General features: G+C 34.0%; 1 protein-coding gene across 1 annotated transcript in view; it reads left to right on the top strand.

The window, feature by feature from the left end:
* The window catches only part of ADAMTS20 (ADAM metallopeptidase with thrombospondin type 1 motif 20), a 143,714-nt gene extending 132,612 nt beyond the window's left edge, over positions 1–11,102 (top strand). Inside the window, 2 exon segments of the mRNA XM_079139494.1 lie at positions 7,096–7,200; positions 9,657–11,102. Of these exon segments, the coding sequence (XP_078995620.1) occupies positions 7,096–7,200; positions 9,657–9,746 (195 nt within the window). The 3' untranslated portion in view covers positions 9,747–11,102.
* The last annotated feature ends 9,878 nt before the right edge of the window (positions 11,103–20,980 follow it).

The raw sequence follows: 20,980 nt of genomic DNA, 5'->3' as shown, positions 1-20,980 counted from the left end.
ATCTATTCCAATGATTTACTTTGGTATGTTAAAGCAAACTTGAATTCCTGGGATAAATCCCACAAGGTCACAGTGTATAGTTCTTATATGTTGCTAGATTTGGATTTGCTAAAATTTTGTTCAGAACTTTTTGTCTATATCCATAAGATATTGTTCTGTCACTTCCTTTTCTTGTGGTATCAGTCTGGTTTAAATATTAGGGAAATAATGGACTCATAGAATGAATTGGGAAGTGTTCCTTCTTTAAGTTTTTGGGAAGAGTTTATGAAGAATTCATTCTTGAAATGTTTGGTAGAATTCAGCAAAACCATCTGATCTTGGGCTTTTCTTTGTGAAATTAATTACTAGTTCAATTTATTTATTTATTATAGATCTATTCAGTTTTTCTAGTTCTTCCTTAATTTATTTGATAGTTTTTCTTTTTAGGGATATGTCCATTTCATCTAAGTTATCTGATTGGTTGCAATACATTCCTCATAGTATTCCCTTATAACCTTCTGTATTTTTGTAAGATCAATGGTCATAATCCCCTCTTTCATGTTTACCTACTTTTTATTCAATCAATTTTCACTCTAATTGTTTCTTTTCTTCTGCTTGCTTTAGATTTAATTTGCTCTTCTTTTTCTAGTTTCTTAGGGTATAAGATTAGGTTCTTGAGTTGAGACATTTTTCTTTTTTAATATAGGCATTTATAGCTATAATTTTCTTTCAAGCACTTGGTTTGCTGCATCTCAGAAATTTTGTATGCTGTGCTTTTATATTCACGTATCTTAAAATATTTTCTTTTGTCATTTGTTTGACAATAGACCATTTTCTTTGAATCATTGGTTATTTAAGAGTGTGGTGTTTAATTGCCAAGTATTTGTGAATTTTCCAAATTTCCTTCTCTTCCTCCTATTCCTTTCTCTTCTTCTTTTTTTTTTTTCTTTGTTTAATTTCTACTTTTATTCCACTGTGGTTGGAAAACATGGTCTATATTGTCTCTGTCCTTTTGAATTTATTGAGGCTTGTTTTATGGTGTAGCATATGATTTATCTTGAAACTTGTTCAATGTGTGCTTGGAAAGAATGTGTATTCTGATGTTGTTGGGTCAAATGTTTTATAGACTACAGACCCTGTTGGTTGATAGCGTTGTTCACCTCTTCTTTTGTTCCTTCTTGATCTTCTGCTTTGTTCTTCTATCCCCCGAAACTATGTAGCTATTATTGCTGAACTGTCTATTTCTAAGTTTGATCTTGTTTCATTTTTGTTGAGGTCTTGTTGTACATGCTTATGTATTTATAACTGTCATAACTTGCCAATAGATTGGCTTCTTATCTTTATTTAATGTGCTTCTTTACTGTAGTAACTTTTTTTATTTTTAGTTTTAAAGTCTAATTTGTCCAATACTAGTGTGGCCACTCCAGTGACTTATAGGAACATAGTACTTGTATTTCCAGTTGTCCCTCAAGTTCAGTGGAGGGTGATTCCAGGATGCCTCATGGAAACCAAACTCATACCGAATTGAGTAAGGTCTGGTCAAATGAAACATCAACAAAATTTACATGGAGTTGATATACAGGTAAATCATGTAGCTGTTAAGTGGAATCAAAATTCTTTTTATCTCTTTAGTGAACTTTCCCACAGAAAATAACTTAGTGCAAAATTGGTTATTATAAACAAAATACTTCTTGATGAGCATGGAATCTGAATAAAAGGAATTTGCACAATCAGGTTTTTAAATAACATAGCCATTTCCATTTTTTTCTAATTCTCTTTTTCCAATTTCTTTGTAACATGATTTTTTCCTAAAATATCTTGAAAAAATTATGTAGCTGTAAACTGTGTAATTCCAGTTTACAGTTGAAAAGACAGGCATTCCATATTAACTATTTATCTAAGATCCTTATAAAAAGTCACAGGCAGAACCAGCAATAAAGAGGACCTCTTTGCTCATCAGGATGTGATACCTTCCTCACGTGGTTTTTGAGGCAGTTCTGGAATGTAGAGCTCTATTACAAGATTACATGTTATTGGGCATAGATGCAAGCTGTTGAAAGGAGCTATGTTCATTTATATTCAGTCTTCTTTATCTGCCTTAGGCTACTGTTACCAAAAATACAAACTGCCCAGTGTTTTTGGAGATGTTCTTTCAAATATATAAACCAGATTCTGTGTTAAGTTATACAACATTTGCATGAATACTCTCCAGATGTTGGATGCTACAGAAAGAACTTATTCTGTTGTTTGGGATTCATCAAAACCACATCCTCTGTGTTTGCTTATGACTGAGTACCTCAGGACATGAATGATAAAAAGAGAATGGACACATATGGTGTTCTTCAGGGAAAATAAACTTTGCAACATTGCAATGTGAGATGAAGTTGAAGAGTGCAATGTGACTTTAGAATATATACATCAAAAGTGAAGTAAAGTAAATGTTCTTTGCTTTTCACAAAGCCACAAAAATTTTAAAAATCTTAACGCACATCTCTTTAGTTGACCTATAATTAATATTTGATTGTATAGAGCAAGAGAGATAATCACATTCAACCAACAAGTGGAACTTAACCAGCACCATTTTGAGTGCTTATAGTCAGTGTATATCAAGTATATGAAGTGTATATTATTTATTATCAAGGTGAATATTTAACATATAAGAGTTACCAGGGGCTGGGGGTATAGCCTAGTGGCAGAGCTTATGCTTAGCATGTTCTGGGTTCATTACCTTGCACTGCCAAATACACACATACACACATTTGTGTTTATATATATATATAAAATATGTATATATATACATATATAATAATATAATTATTATTATAGTAATATGTATATATAATGTATTTGTGTATGCATATGTATAGTATATTTTTAAATTATATTGCTTATAATTTTTCTCTCCCTTTTTGCCCCACTTGATCTGTCTTGGTATTGAAACTGGTATATTAAATTTTTCTATTTTTAGGGTATGTGTGTCTCCCTTTGTCTCCTTGCATTTCTTAGTTTCTGCTTCACAAGTTGTTGCTATACTGTTTAATACATATTATTCACATGTGAAGTCTATATGTGGATTTTGGTTTTTAGCAGTTGTTTGTCATGGCATCATGATTTGAAACTTGAAGTCTTTTTCACCCTTATCGGGCTCTATTCCTATTCTTCTTTTACATCCATTTGCCTGTTTTCACGTTTTGTTTTATTTATTTGCTTATTTTACCCAACCTTTTGTTTTTAGCCCTCATTTTGTTTTAGGTATGTCCCATACATGTAGCAGGCAGTTAGGCACTGTTTGGCAAGCCATTGGAAATTCTTTTCTTTAAACAGATGTTACATCTCTTCACATTTTTTTTGTTTCAAAATATCATACAGCAAACTTGTTTTTTCCCTTTTGTATACAGTTCTATGAACTTTAACATATGTACAAATTAATGTTAGCATTACTATAATCAGAATAGAGTACATTTCTCTTACCTCAAATACCTTCTTCCACTTCCCTTTTGGAGTTAGACATCTCCTCCCACAAAACTCCTGGCAAACACTGCTCCATTCTCTGTTGTGTGGTTTGAAGTAAGATAAGGGAAAAAACCAGAGAGATCCAAATTGGAAATGAAGAAGTAAAATTGTCTTTATGAATGGCCTAATCCTCTATTGTAAAAAACTTCAAAAATTCTGCATGTATGCACACACACACAAAAACTGTTAGAACTAAGTAAATTCAATTAAGTTGCAGGATACAAAATCAATATGGAAAAATCAGTAGCATTTTATTCACAAATAATGACCTATTGAAAAGAATGATCCCATTTACAATAACATCAAAGAAAACTCAAAAAAATATGAATAAATTTAACCAAGGAGGAGAAAGATCTCTGCTTTGAAAATCACATGAAAGGAACTGATACAGATACAAAGAAAGAGAAGAAATATCCTATGCTCAAGGGTTGGAAGAAATAATAGTGTTGAAATATCTATTCTACTCAAAGCAATATATAGATACAACATAGTCCCTATCAAAATGCCAATGCCATTATTTACAGAAATAGAAAAAAAATCCTGAAATTTGTATAGAAACATGGAAGAGAATAAAACAGTTCTGAGAAGAAAAACAAAACAGGATATGTCACAATCCTGATTTAAAATTATAATACAAAGTGATAATATTCAGAACAGTATAGTATTATGTAAAAACAGGTGCATAGATCAGTAGAACAGAATAGAGAGTCCCCAAATTAATCTAAACATATACTGTCAATGAATTTTGAGAAGGGCAATAAGAAGACATGAAGGTGAAGGATAGTGTCCTCAATAAATTATGTGAAAAAATTGTTTTTTCCACATGGGAAGGAAGGAAAGTGGACCCTTATACCATACACAAAATCAACTCAGAATATATAAAATACCTTAATATAATGTAAAACCAGAAACTATAAAAATTTTAGAACAAAAAAGGCTAGACATTAACTCAGAACATAGAATAAATGGGACTATGTCAAACCAAAAAGCTTCTGCACAGTAAAGGAAATAATTAATAAAATAAAAAGTAATATCTAAAATTTATAAAGAACTCATACAACTCAACAGTTGTTTAGGTAATTACTTGTTTAAGTAATGCAGTTAAAAAGTGAGTAGAAGACCTGAATGGCAAAAGACCTAACTAGACAGTTCCCTAAAGAATACATAAAAATTGCCAAGAGGCATATGAAAAGGTGCTCAGCATCATCAATCATCAGGGAAGTGCAAATCAACACTACTAGGAGATATCACTTCACAACTGTTATGCTGTCTGTTATCAAAAAGTAAAGCTGAACCACAATTGCATGCAGCCTTATGGTCCCAGCTATTTGGGAAGCTGAGGCAGGAGAATCACAAGTTTGAGGCCAGCTAGGGCAAGTTAGTGAGACTTTGTCTCCAAATAAAATATTTTTTAAAGGCTGCAGATGTAGCTAAGTGGTAGAGTGCTTGTGTATCATGTGTAAAACCCTGGATTCAATCCCCATTACCTCAAAAAAACTCAAAAGACAACAAATGTTAGTGAAAGTATAGAAAAAAGGGAGCTCTAATACCCTTGGTGGGAATGTATATTGGTTCAACCATTTTCAAAGGTATTATGGAATTTTCTAAAGAAACTAAAAATATGCCAGAAATTAAAAGTATAACTGCCATACAATCCAGCAATTCCTCTTTTAGACATACACTGAAAAAAACCCAAAATCACCACCCTGTAAAATAACAACCAAGACATGGAAACAACCTTAGTGTTCATCATTGAATGAATGGATAAAGAAACAGTAAGACAGATGAAGATAGATCACACACACACACACACACACACACACACACACAAAGAATGAGGATCTGCTGTATTGTACAGTGTGGATGAGCCTGGAGGGCATTAAGCTAAATGAAACAAACTAAATCATATTGCATGACCTTATTTATATGTGCATCTAAAAAAATCCAGTTATACAGAGAACAAAAGAGTGGTTAGCACAAGTGGTGGGAGGAGGTGGGTAGAGATGGTCCACAGGTATAAAGTAGCAGATATGAAAGATGAACAGGTCTAGAGATCTGAGGTCCAGCACAAGGCTATAGGTAATAGCTCATACTGTATTTGGGATTCATTGTAAACGAGTTAACTTTAAGGGTTCTTGCCACAAAAACAAAACCAAAAAAGGGTAATTATGAAAGATGATGGCTACATTAATTTGTTTCACTATAGTAACCTTTTTTTGATCTATATATACCATGTAGAGCCATGTTGTATACTTTAAGTATGCACAATAAGATCTATTTAAAAAATAATATACTTATTTAGCAACTCCTATACAGAACTATTTTTTTTTTTTTTAGGTTAAAGCCCAGGCTTAAGGAGGCTTAACTTTTAATCTTAAAGTACTGTAATTAAAGCAATTAATATTTATTTACTCAAATAGTACTTCTGGAGTTCCACAGGAATTTTTCTTAACCTTTCTGATAGCACCTATAGTTCTCTCATTGCATTACATTTATATATTTATGCTATTTCACTTACCAGATTTAAAGTGAGATCTTTGGATTCCTACATTACTTGACACTTTGTCTGCCATTCAATTAATTTTGAACAAATTGGTGTAATGTGGACATCATCCCAAATTTCAGATAAATTGGTATTTCTTTTTTGACATTGTACCATGTGGTTTTTAAAATAAGAACTAAGAACAGATGTAAAGCTCATGACAATGACTCCAGGAGAATGGAGTAGTAGATATTTCTAGACCCAATGTTTAACTGCTCCTTAATCCTCTTGGCAGTCAGTCAGATTTTAAAAAGGACATAATACCCAAATGAAAATCCCACATTCAGTAGTTTTGTGTGGTATGTAAAGAAGTAATATTCTTAGCACAAAAATGAAGGGTACAATAACAGTAGATTCCAGAAAATACAGGAAACGGTTGTAACATCCCAGAATTTAGCAATGAGAAAACTAAAACTAAAACAGGAGATAGAAGTGGTGCCCCATGCCTGTAATCCCAGAAATTCAAGAGACTGAGGCAGGAGGAGCACAAGTTCAAAGCCAGTCTCAGCTTTTTATAGACACCCTAAGCAACTTAGTGAGACCCTGTCTCAAAATAAAAAATAATAAGGACTGGGGATGTGGCTCAGCGGTCAAGTGTGTCTGGTTTTCAATCCCTGGTTCAAAAGGAAAAGAAAAGGAAAAAGAAAAAAAAAATAATACAGAAAGAGAAAAAGAAAAAAAAACTGAAACAAAAAGAGGAGTAATGAAGTCTGGCAAGTGATAGTTCCTGTGAATAACTTTCTGTCAGGACTTGCCAACTGCTATAGAACCATTAGCTCTGCTTGTCAAGCTGTAGAATCCTGTGTGGGGTTGAACTTCAGCAAAGAAACACTATGATATTAATTTCATTATCATTTGTAATTGAGAAGACAATGGTAATCAATTCTTTTTAAGATCCTTAACTGGCTCATTTTCTTTACAATAAATTTGCATCAATATTTTTCATTTTATAAAAGAAGACCCCTGGAAAGTAATTTGAGTCATTTGATGTTTCCAGTGCAGAACATTCTTAAATAGTTTATGAATCCATCTATTTTTGTTTTGTTTTGTTGACAATGCAGGGGCAGTTCAGCATTAACTTGGCAGGAACTGGGATGAAGATATCCAGCACAGCGAAGTGGCTTGCTCAGGGGAGGTATGCCTCTGTCACAATACACAGATCCCAAGTAAGTCCTCCTGCACCAAGGAGCTTGAGGGGGCTGCTTCCATACTGCAAAGTAGCATTAAAGGGCCTCTACTTCAAATTTAAATTTCATGGAGCTAATGACTGGAGAGTTGTTGCATATAGTGTGTGTATCACATACAGTGGGGTATAACACCAATTTATAAAGTGAAATTGGTTCATTTTTATTGCTGTGCAAATATAGGTTTTATACACAAAGAAATCCACATGCAGCGTTCAGATATTTTAACACGAAGTACCAAATGTGAGGTACTTTGTTTACCTCAGGGTTGGGATTAATGACTTCACATGAAGACACTTCAGATAGAGGTAGTGGCCTTAATTCTACTTTAGTTATTAAATATTTGTAGGGTTTGTTATTTCAAAGTGAGGGTAAATTTTTGGCTTATTTACTTCATTGCTTTGACTTAGTGGTGAAGTATTGAAGCCATTTTTCATTTAACAAATATCCTTCACAGTGATTTCAAGAATAAGGAGTATTCATGTCATTCATACTCACATTTACCTACCTTTATCTGGATAACATTGTTATTTTAACTATATAAACAAAGATTATTATATAGTACTTCTACATGTAGCTGTGATTATTTTTATAGTTTATTTTCATAGTTATTTGAACCATAGCACATGTACCATGCAAAGTAGAATCCACTTAATGGTTAGCTGATAGGTATACTAACAGTACCCTTCAAGAGATGCCTTCTGGTCCTTACAGTGCCTTGGGTAGCTTGGCTCTGTCCACAAAGAATCTGGATCTAGGTTATAAGTGTTTTCACCATTATTGCATGAAAATCTGCACCAGAAACAAATCCTGCCCACTCTAATTATATTATTTTAATAAAGGTGACTTCTTACACTTCTATTTATATGAACATTATTTGAATATGAAATTCAATATTCTCATATTTCCAACCTTTTAAATATTTTATTTCTGAAGACTATAAAATTGTGCTTTAATTAATAATTAAATAATTTAAAATTTTATTATTTTTCTTATAAGGGTAATATAGTGGGATTTCAGAAAATGATTATTTTAAGCCCTTATTCAGCATATTTAGGTCTAATCCCTTTGGGCAGAAGAATGGGAAAAATTAATTTCTTATTTAAGGTATATTCTAAGCAGGTATAAATGTAGAGAGTTCAATGAAATATTTTTACTTTATGTAGGCAGCTTTTAGATATCTTCTGGTTAAATGTAAAGACTGAATCCTGGCCGAAGTCACCAGAAGATGTAAATATTTAGTAAAATCATTCATTTTTTTTCTATTTAACTTCTTGTCTAAAAATTGCTTTTTCATTTAATTCATGGAGAACTACCTCAATCAAAATGTCACACATAAAAATCTTTTTTTGAAATCTCATGCCTGGTGTAAAATTGAACCTTATCAAAACCAAATATACCTATGGAAATGCAAACATATTTTCTTTTGCCAATAAGTTCAATTGAGATTGAGTTTTTACTTCAACAATCTGGGAATAGAGAAGTATACAAAATTGAGTTTTCACAGTCATTCCATATCTGTTCGCTCAGATTCTCTGGAGTTAAAAGGACTTCTGAAAGAAAAGGCAACTTTACAGCACCTGGTCTCTAAACATTTCCATTTTAATGTGTCCCAGAAACCAAGAACCAAAAACTGCCTTCTCTACTCTTCCCTTCCTACCCAGATTAAAACAAACAACAACTTACCTCCCCTAGAAATGATAGGCATTTGGCCTATTTTTGTCTCATCCTACAAAAACACCTTTCATCTTTTGACTTTGGGACCTGAAGAAAGGAGGCAGTCTCAGAAGCCTTCAGCTTTGCCCTGCCCCTGCCCGCCTTACCTCAGTGAACCGCTCTACCTAACAATCTCTTTTCAGTCCTTCTCTAATTATGATTACTACTCTCAGCCCAGCTCCCCCACTCCATTTCATCACCTTCTGTACTTTTCCTCATGGTAATGCTTCTTGAGGCATTTGAGGTAAAAGGGTAGAATATGAATTCTTTACCTTTAAGGTCAAGATTGTATAATATCTTTTATTTAATTTAAGAGAATCTTATATAAAATTATGTAACAATTGGACTGCAAATTGGGACAAGTTTTAACGTCTCACTTATGTCAACAGATACCTTGATCAAAAATATGTGGATTGTGATGAAGTGTCTAAATTATTTTGTGGTTTATAATCATCAAGTAGCTAAAATGAATCTTAGGTTATCTAACTTAGAATCTTAGGTTATCTAATTTAACTTAGGTTATCTAATTTTAACTTTTCCATGACCACCAATTTAAACTAATGCTGAAATGACCTGATCTTTGGTATCAAAAGCAATTGTTATATGACCCCTTGGTTAGTGAGTTCAATGATATGATACAAACATTTGTATGTTCTGCTTTGTGCTCGTGGATATGAATTTGTATAATATTGTCCTATACTTCTGCCTCTTTCTATTTTCAGGATGGAACCAAAGTCTATGGTAGATGTGGAGGGTTCTGTGGAAAGTGTGTTCCTCACATGACTACTGGGCTCCCAATTCAAGTAATATGAACATTCTGACATGGGAAGTATGCCCCAATGGGGAGATGTTCTCTGGAACATGCAAACAACTGGTGCTCATTTCTTTACTTCTCCCTTCCTGAGATTTCCATGTCCACTGTGTCTGCCTTTTATTCAAGGTGCTCATCATGGATTCAAATCACTTGAGTTTTTCAAGGTTTCTAAAACAGACTTACCAGATATATGGATCAGGATCACTTTGAGGAACATAATTTATGATAGGGAATACAAGCATGTTTGATATATTACAACAACGTTGCTGTCAACAGCCTGGACTGGACCACAGTTATGTCATACTGTTAAACATACGTGTAAACCTCTTCAGTATCCTAGTGTACAATGAGATGTTTATTCTACTTGTTAAAATGGAGCACGTTAAAATTCGGGAAAATGTATACAAAACTACTTTAAACATTATTGAACCTGTCAGCTGAATATCAAATAAATACATCAAGAAAGTACATAGCCATTATACTTTCTGCTGATACAGATTAGATACCTTGTTTTTCCTTCAATTTTAATCGTGGATTATGGTGCTTCAGTGAAAAAAATTGTTCTAAAAATGTGGTACAAATTTTGTATTAAGAATTTGTGTTTGGGTTAAATATTAAATATAAAATGTTGTGGGTATAATAGAGAAGATATGATATATTAGAATTTTATTTTTTAAACCTACCTCTAATTTGATCATACTTATAAGAGCAATATGTTGATTTTAAAACTATTTATATGCTATTATGCCTTTATAACCCTTATATATGTTATATATCTAGTATTTAAAAATCTATTTTCTCAAAGTTATATACTATATTTTATTAACCAGATATAAAAGTAAGAATTCTTGAAAGTTTAAAGATCCTATTTTGGTAAACATAAAATTATGTTTATAGACACCAAATTTTATAAGAAAGGGCAAGTTATTTGGTGGTTTCTCAATGCCAGAACATAAAGGGCAGTGTAACAATTAACTGTTTAGAGGAAAATTCTCAGGTATTAGGATATTTTTATGTGGATAATTTACAATTGTGTATTATGTAATAGGTAACTTTAAAAGACAGGTTGACTAATAATAGTTATCTATGACAACCTACTCTGTAAACCAAAATAAAATAAAATAAAAAACAGAATCTACTAATAGAATTTTACCAAATACTGGTGTACTCATTTTACCCACAAAGTGTATTTTCCCAAACATTTATGAAGGATATATTGTACCATATAAGGTGCTCAAGCAATTTTGTGCCAATGTGGTTAAATAAACACTTGGGGATCTCTGTATCAGAAAAGAAGTATTATGCACTATGTGCCTTAAACCAGTAACAAACATTAATATGAAATGTTATGTCTTCCAGAAATGTTTTCATTCATAATTAAAAATTTGTAATTTATAAACATTTAAATAATAAACATATTTGTGTGATGCTTTAGCACTTTGTTCTCATTTGTCCTCACATGTAAGAAAGTTATCCTTCCATACAAGTCTGTATGTATAAAATCACTTTAGGAATTCTAAGAAGGTGTTTTATTGAAATTGTTGCAGTTGGAATGGAAACAGCTTATGTCTGGTGCACACCCTTCTCATGACAAAAGTCTACGGATAGGAAGGCAGAAAAAAGCTTGCAATCTGTATGTTCACACAAGTAGTGCTTGTGTCTACTTAGGTTCAATTGACCAAGCCCAATCACATGATCAGACCTATGACACAGAAATATTTTCCTTCTTCAAGGCAGGATGGTGAGAAGTGGAGAGATAGGTAGGGGTCTTCACTCTTCTTCCAAAGAAGGGAACAGACATATCTGTCACATTATCTGTCCTTATAACACACCTGACCATCTTCAACTGCCATACAAATTGCCAAAGTACTCCCTGAAGTGGTTGTTTATCTATCATCTATCTATCTATCTATCTATCTATCTATCTATCTATCTATCTATCTATCTATCATCTATCATTTAGAGCTTTATGGTTTCATGTTGTTGTTGGGTTCATCCTGACAAAGTCATGCCTGCATGGAAACAGACTTCAGTTCATGATCCCCCACTTTTCTCTCTCCCTGTTCCCCCCCTCCCCTCTTCCATTCTCCTTCCTCTACTAGACTTCCTTTTACTCATCTATTAATTCATATTTGGTTGGTACTTTATATTATCCTATATTTAACTCCCCCTTTCCTTTATTTTACTCTAACTTCTGCATATGAGAGAAAACATTCTACTATGAGTTTCTGAGTTTGGCTTATTTCACTTATGATATTCTCCATTTCTACCCATTTCCTGGCAAATGCCATAATTTCATTCTTTTTTATGGCTCAGTAGAACTCCATGTGTGTTTGTGTGTGTGTGTGTGTGTGTGTGTGTGTGTGTGTGTATCAATTTCTTAATCCATTCATCTACTGACAGGCATCTGAGTTGATTCCAAAACTTATCTATTGTGAATTGTGCTGCTATAAACATTGAGGTGGCTGTATCAGTATAATATGCTGATTTTAGATGTTTGGGGAAAATACCAAGAAGTGGAATAGCTGAGTCATATGGTGGCACCATCCTTAGTTTTTTGAGGAAACTCCATACTGTTTTCCAGAGTGGTTGTACTAGTTTGCAGTTCCATGAAGAGTATAAAATTGTACCTTTTCCCCCACAACCTTGCCAGCATTTATTGTTGCTTGTATTGTTGATCATTGCCATTCTGACTGGAGGGAGATAGAATCTTGATGTAGTTTTGATTTGCATTTCCCTGATTGCTAGAGATGTTGAACATTTTTTCATTGGTTAAGTAATTTAAAGAACCAGTGGCAGGATATAAAATTTTTAGTTTATCCACATTCTCTGGGATACATAACTTTTTTTCCCAAATCTGACAGGATATAGCATGATATTTCATTGTCTGAATTTATATTTATCTGATTTCTAGAGTGGAGGAGATCTTTTCATATATACCATGAGGTTTCTTTTTCTGAGAATTGCTTGTTCATTATCTTTGCCAATTTTTGTTTCAGAATTGTTTTTAATCGAAGAACTTTTTAAAAATTATGATCAAATGAGAACAATAAAAATAGAAATTCTGTCTGAGGCTGATATTGTAATTCCCTTGCTTTTTCCTTATAGCAACTATTTCAAAGTACTATTGCTTTGTTCAAATATTTTGTTTTATTTTTGCCCCAAATTCTTAGTAAGGAGCATTACTTTCTATTTTTTTTTTATTTTTTATTTTTTACAGACTGCATTTTGATTCTTTGTACACAAATGGGTTACATCATTTCATTTCTATGGTTGTACATGATGTAGATTCATACCATTCATGTAATCATACATTTACATAGGGTAATGATGTCTGTTTCATTTCACCAATTTTTCATACCCCCACTCTCATTTCCCTCTACATAATCTAAAGTTACTTTCTATTTTAAGAAAAAGAAAACCATTGGAAATTAATCCCTTCAACTTCCTGCCTCTTCTGCATCTGCTCTGTACTTTCCCCACTCCTCCACCAAAGGAAAAGGGGGTAGGCAGGGAAACAAGCATTTCTAGATAAAAGTAAAGCAGTTTTATGTGGATATGATTTAAAACATTTAAAAATCTCTTGTCACAGCTGTGTACAGTGTTGCATCCCTGTAATCCCAGTGACTCAGGAGGCTGAGGCAGAAAGATGGAAAATTTAAAGTCAGCCTCAGCAATTTAGTGAGGCCCTGAGCAAGTTATCCAGACCCTGTCTCAAAAAGAAAAGAGCTGAGGGTGTGGCTTAGTGGTTAAGCACCCCCTGGATTCAATCCCTTGTACAAACAAACAAACAAAATCCACATCCAAAACAAGGATCACAAACAAAAATACCCACGAAAATCTCTTGTCAAAAAGCATGCTTTTGTACTGTAACTTAAAACTAATTGTGAATATTAATATGTGGCACATAATACTTTTCTATACTTGCTTAACATTTAAGATGAAGTGTTCCCTACATCTATTTTATCTTTATTTTTCTTCCTATTCTAAGGAGGAAAGATTTTCCTGTTCACATCCAAGGCTGATCACCGAAACTGCACTTTATTTTCTACCACTCTGAATTCTACAGGACTTTTCCCCAGACTATCCTTTTTCCATTTTCTTTCCCTTTTCTCTTCTTTAAAAACCATATTTGCCCCTTTCTTATATTTTAAAACACAAATACCTCATTTTCTTTCTAACTTTACTGTCCTGCTCTCTGTCAAAACTCCTGGGAGAACCGCTCTCCATCTCTTCCCCTCATCTTCTCCTTTCTTCTGTGCTTTGGTGCATGATGACATGACTTCCAACTTTCAGCATGCCACCAATTCTGCTTTCATTAAAATCTCAAATGACAGCCCCTGGGCAAGACTTCCTTGCCTGGGAAGTAGGCCCAGAGAGCTGGGACCAGACCAGCCGGGCACCAGCACACAATCTAATGCCCCTGCGGTTGACCATCTGTCAACACTAGAGGTGACTCTTCCCACTAGCAGGGAATATACCCCACCTGGATCTACCATCCCTAGAGGAACAGCATACTTTTTCGGTCACTGAATTATCAAGTTCCTCCAAAACTTCAGGCTACTGAAGACTAGGAGATGGGAAGATACATGAGCAATTTCGGAAAACAAGGGAAGAAAGTGTCCCAAACAAACCTACATGCTACATCAATAAAATCCAAACAGCATGGGAGAAGAAATGCCTGAAAGGAAGTTCAGAATGTACATAGTTAAAATGATCAGAAAAGCAAACGATGAGATAAGAGTGCAAATGCAGGCATTGAATGATTGCACCAGTCAACAGTTTAAAAAAAACAGTTAAAAGAGCAAATGAAGGAAGCAAAGGATCATTTCAATAAAGAGAAAGAGATTATGAAAACAAAACAAAACAAACAAATTCTTGAAATGAAGGAAACAATAAACCAAATTAAAAACTCCATAGAAAGCATAACCAAAAGGATAGAATGCCTGGAAGACAGAACCTCAGACACTGAAGATAAAATACTTAATATTGAAAACAAAGTTGACCAAACAGAGAAGATGGTAAGAAATCATGAACAGAATCTACAAGAATTATGGGATATCATCAAAAGACCAAATTTAAGAATTATTGGGATTGAGGAAGGCACAGAAAAACAAAACAAAGGAATGGACAATCTATTCAATAAAATAATATCAGAAAATTTCCCAAATCTGAAGAATCAGAAGGCAAATCAAATACAAGAGGTTTATAGGACACCAAATGTACAAAATTACAACAGACCCACACCAAGGCACATTATAATACAAATACCTAACACACATAATAAAAATAGAATTTTAAAGGCTGCGAAAAAAAAAATAAAATTACATTCAGGGGGGAATCCAATATAGATATCAGCAGATTTCTCAACCCAGACCCTAAAAGCTAGAAGGGCCTGGAACAGCATTTTTCAAGGTCTCAAAGAAAATAGATACCAACCAAGAATCTCATACCCACCAAAACTTGCATTCAGATTTGACGACGAAATAAAATCCTTCCATGATAAACAAAAGTAAAAAGAATTTACAGATAGAAAGCCGGCACTCAGAACATTCTCAGCAAAATATTTCATGAGGAAGAAATGAAAACGATGTAAGTCAGCAAAGAGAGGAACTACCCTAAAGGAATAGCGAAATAAAGGAGAAACCAAGTCAAGTTAAAAACCAAAAATAAGTCAAAATGACCAGGAATACAAATCACATATCAATAATAACCCTGAATATTAATGACCTGAACTTATCAATCAAAAGACATAGACTGGCAGATTGGATTAAAAAGAAAGACCCAACAATATGCTGCCTTCAAGAGACTCATCTCATAGAAAAAGACATCCACAGACTAAAGGTGAAAGGATGGGAAAAAATATACCATGCACATGGACTCAGCAAAAAAGCAGGGGTATCAGATAAAGTGAACTTCAAGCCAAAGTTAGTCAGAAGGGATAAAGAAGGATATTTTGTACTGCTTAAGGGAAGCATAAATCAGCAAGACATAACAATCACAAATATTTATACCCCAAACAATGGCTCATCCATGTATGTCAAACAAATCCTCCTCAATTCCAGGAACCAAATAGACCACAACACAATAATACTAGGTGACTTTAACACACCTCTCTTACCACTGGTTGGATCTTCCAAACAAAAATTGAACAAAGAAACCATAGCTCTCAATAACACAATTGATAATTTAGACTTAACAGACATATACAGACTATCCCATCCATCAATGAGCGAATACACTTTCTTCTCAGCAGCTCATGGATCCTTCTCTAAAATAGACCATATGTTATGCCACAAAGCTACTCTCAGCAAATACAAAAAGATAGATACTACCTTGTATTCTATCAGATCATAATGGTATGAAATTAGAAATAAATGACAAAATAAAAAAATAGAAACTACTCCAAAACCTGGAGATTAAAAAATATGCTATTGAAAGAGACATGGATAACAGAAGACATCAGGGGGGGAATAAAAAAATTCTTAGAGGTAAACAAGAACAAAGATACAACATAACAAAATCTCTGGGACACTAGGAAAGCAGTACTAAGAGGAAATTTCATTTCATGGAATGCATTCAATAAAAGAAGAAAAAGTCAACCAATAAACAAGCTAACACTAAAGTTCAAAGTCCTAGAAAAAGAAGAACAAATCAACACCAAAAGTAGTAGAAGATAGGAAATAGTTAAGATCAGAGCTGAAATCAATGAAATTGAAACAAAAGAAACAAATGAAAAAATAGACAAAATAAAAAGTCAGTTTTTTGAAAAAATAAATAAAATTGATAAACCCTTAGCCACACAAATAAAGAGAAGGAGAGAGAAAACTCAAATTACTAAAATTCGGGATGAAAAAGGAAATATCACATCAGACACGATTGAAATACAAAACATAATTAGAGGCTATTTTGAAAATCTATACTCCAACAAAATAGAAAATCTCACAGACATCAACAGGTTTCTAGAGACATAAGATCCACCCAAACTGAATCAGGAGGACATACACAATTTAAATAGATCAGTTTCAAGCAATGAAATAGAAGAAGTCATCAGAAGCCTACCAACAAAGAAAAGTCTGGGACCAGATGGATTCTCAGCCAAGTTCTACAAAACCTTTAAAGAAGAGCTCATTCCAATACTCCTCAAAGTATTCCATGAAATAGAAGAGGAGGGAACCCTTCCAAACACATTCTATGAAGTTAATATCACACTGATACCAAAACCAGACAGAGACGCATTGAGGAAAGAAAATTTCACACCAATATCCCTAATGAACATAGATGCAAAAATTCTTAACAAAATATTAGCAAATCACATATAAAAGCATATTAAAAAGATAGTGCACCACGATCAAGTGGGTTTTATCCCAGGGATGCAAGGTTGGTTCAACATCTGGAAATCAATAAACATAATCCACCATATCAACAGACTTAAAGTTAAGAATCACATGATTATTTTAATATATGCAGAAAAAGCATTTGATAAAATACAGCATCCTTTCATGCTCAAGACACTAGAAAAAATAGGGATAATGGGAACATTCCTTAACATTGTAAAGGCTATCTATGCTAAGTCCATGGCCAATATCATTCTAAATGATGAAAAACTGGAAGCATTCCCCTTAAACCTGGAACAAGGCAGGGATGCCCTCTTTCACCATTTCTATTCAACATTGTCCTCAAAACCCTAGCCAGAGCAATTAGATAGACCAAAGAAATTAAAGGGGTACAAATAGGAAAAGAAGAACTCAAACTAACCCTAATTGCCAATGACATGATTCTATATTTAGAGGAACTGAAAATTCCACCAGAAAACTTCTAGAACTTATAAGTGAATTCAGTAAAGTAGCAGAATATAAAATCGATGCTCATAAATCCAATGCATTTTTATTCATAAGTGATGAATCCTCTGAAAGCGAATTTAGGAAAACTATCCCATTCACGAGAGCCTTGAAAAAATTAAAATACTTGGGAATAAATCTAACAAAAGAGGTGAAAGACCTCTACAATGAGAACTACAGAACACTAAAGAAAGATATTAAAGAAAACCTTTAGAAGATGGGAAGATCTCCCATGTTCTCAAATAGGCAGAATTAATGTTGTCAAAATGGCCATACTACCAAAAGTGCTATACAAACTCAATGCAATTCCAATTAAAATCCCAATGAAGTACCTCATAGAAATAGAGCAAGCAATCATGAAATTCATTTGGAAAAATAAGATACCCAGAATAGCTAAAGCAATCTTAGCAGGAAGAATGAAGCAGGGGGTATCACAATATCAGAACTCCAACTATACTACAGAGCAATAGTAACAAAAAAAAGCATGGTATTGGCACCAAAATAGACATGCAGATCAATGGCACAGAGTAGAGAACACAGAGACAAACCTATACTAGACAAAGGTGCCAAAAACATACAATGGAGAAAAAATAGCCTGTTCAACAAATGGTGCTGGGAAAAGTGGAAATCCATATGTAACAGAATGAAATTAAACCCCTATCTCTCACCCTGCACAAAACTCAACTCACAATGGATCAAGGACCTTGGAATCAGACCAGACACCCTGCACCTTACAGAAGAAAAAGTATATCCAAATCTTCATCATGTCAGCTTAGGATCAGACTTCCTTAACAGGACTCCCATAGCACAAGAAATAAAAGCAAGAATCAATAACTGGGATAGATTCAAACTAAAGAGATTCTTCTCAGCAAAGGAAACTATCAGTAATATGAGAGAGAGCCTACAGAGTGGAAGAAAATCTTTGCCACCCATATTTCAGATAGAGCACTACTCTCCAGAATCTGTAAAGAACTCAAAAAAACTTTATACCAAGAATACAAATAACCCAATCAACAAATGGGCTAAGGAAATGAACAGACACTTCACAGAAGAAGATCTACAAGCAATCAACAGATATATGAAAAAATGTTTCAACATCTCTAGTAATGAGAGAAATGCAAATCAAAACTACCCTAAGATTTCATCTCACCCCAATCAGAATGGTGATTATCAAAAATACAAGCAATGTAGGTGTTGGCGAGGATGCGGGGAAAAAGGTACACTCATACATTGCTGGTACAAATTAGTGCAGCCACTCTGTAAAGCAGTGTGGGTTTCTTAGAATACTTGGAATGGAACCACCATTTGACCCAGCTATCCCACTCCTTGGCCTGTATCCGAAGGACTTAAAATCAGCATACTACAGAGATACAGCCACATCAATGTTCATAGCTTCTCAATTCACAATAGCCAGATTGTGGAACCAAACTAGATGCCCTTTAATTGATGAATGGATAAAGAAACTGTGGTATATATACACAACAGAATATTACTCAGCCATAAAGAATAATAAAATTATGACATTTGCAGGCAAATGCATGAAGTCGGAGAATATCATGCTAGGTGAGATAAGCCAATCCCAAAAAAACAAAGACAAATGATCTCTCTGACAAGCGGATGATGATACATAATGAGGGGTGGGAGGGAGGCAAGAATGGAGGAAGGATGGATTGTATGGAGGAAAGAGGGGTGGGCGGAGTGGGGGAAAGGAAAAATAACGTATCGAAACAAACATCATTATCCTATGTACATGTATGCTTATACAAATGGTATGACTCTACTTCATGTATAACCAGAGAAATGTTTTACCCCATTTTTTTACAATGAATCAAAAAAAAAAAAAAAATCCCAAATGTATTCCTAATTGCCAAATAATCACATAGTTTGGATCTTTTTGGTTTCCTAATATTGTTTATCAAGAGAAAGGAATAATTCCATAAAATGCAATGGCTTCTTTAAGGGTCCAGCATATGACCTATCTTGGTACATATTCATGTCTACTTGAATGAATGTTCAACATACGAATGTTCAGCAATTGTATGTAGTTTTCTAGAAGAATTAATTACATCAAGTCAGTTTACCATATTAAAATCTTTTTTCTATGTCTTTACTGTTTCTTTCTATTTGCAGCATCGATTACTTAAAGGTGCAATTTTCCTAAGGATAGTCTTGATCATTGAGATTTTTTTTCTGCTGTAATATTATTTTAATTTTTAGGATAAACTATTATTGCTTACTGGTTAATATTTTTTTTTTTTTTCTGTTCTGGGGCTCGAACCCAGGGCCAAGGCAAGCACACTACCAACTGAGCTATATCCCCAGCCCAATATTAAACTCTTGAACTGTAACTGTGTCTCTGTCAATTTCTCCCCTTTTTTCTGATAATTTTTTTCCATGGGTTTAGAAGCTCTGTTATCATTTACATACCTGTTTGTGAATGTCATATCTCTGTGATGAATTGACCTTCTTATCATTACCTCTGATAATATTTCTTGCCTTAATGTTTAATGTGTTGTCTGGTATTAATGTAACCTTGTCAACTTTCTTTTAATTAGTATTTACACAATATGTCCTCCATTCTTCTATCTTTAACCAAAATATGTTTTTATATTTAAAAGTGGCTATTGTAAATAGTATGTGATCCTTCAGGGTTTTTTCCTTTCATTTTCAAATCCAGTTCAACAACCTGTTTTTTTTTTCCCTAAAGAATTTAAGGCCTTGGGCTGGGCCCTGTGGCACATGCCTGTAATCCCAGCAGTTCAGGAAGCTGAGATACGGGGAACACGAATTCAAAACCAGCCTCAGCAACTTAGTGTGGCTCTAAGCAACTCAGTGAGACCCTGTCTCTAAATAACATTTAAAAAAAAAAAAAAAAAAAAAAAAGTAGACCTGGGTGTGTCTCAGTGGTAAAGTGCTCCTAAGTTCAATCCCTAGTACCCCCAAAAAAAGAAGGAAAAAAGAAAGAATTTAAAGCCATTTATAGTTAGTACAATTGTTGATGTGGTTGGATTTAAGTTTACTTTCTTGCTATTTGTTTTCTATTTGTCTCATATGTTCTTCTTTTCCTTATTTCTCCTTGTTACGGTTTGGATATGAGGTGTTCCCCAAAAGCTCACACATGAGTGAAAGCAAGATTTGGAGGAGTAATGATTGGGCTATACCCTTAACCTAATCAGTGAATTAATCGCCGATGTGTTTAACTGAGTCATAACTGGAGGCAGGTGGGGTGTGGCTATGGGTATATATTTGTATCTGGAGAGTACAGTCTCTCCCCTCCCCTCCCCTCCCCTCCCCCCCTCCCCTCCCCTCCCTTCCTCTCCTCTCCCCTCCCCCCCTCCTCTCTCTCTCTCTTTACTTTCTGATCATCATGTGAACTACCTCCTTCTGCCAC

Source organism: Sciurus vulgaris (assembly GCF_902686455.1).
Source record: "Sciurus vulgaris genome assembly, chromosome: 5".
Classification (NCBI taxonomy): domain Eukaryota; kingdom Metazoa; phylum Chordata; class Mammalia; order Rodentia; family Sciuridae; genus Sciurus; species Sciurus vulgaris.
The sequence above is the reverse complement of the archived record's forward strand: the minus strand, read 5'-3'. Positions and strand labels throughout refer to the sequence as shown.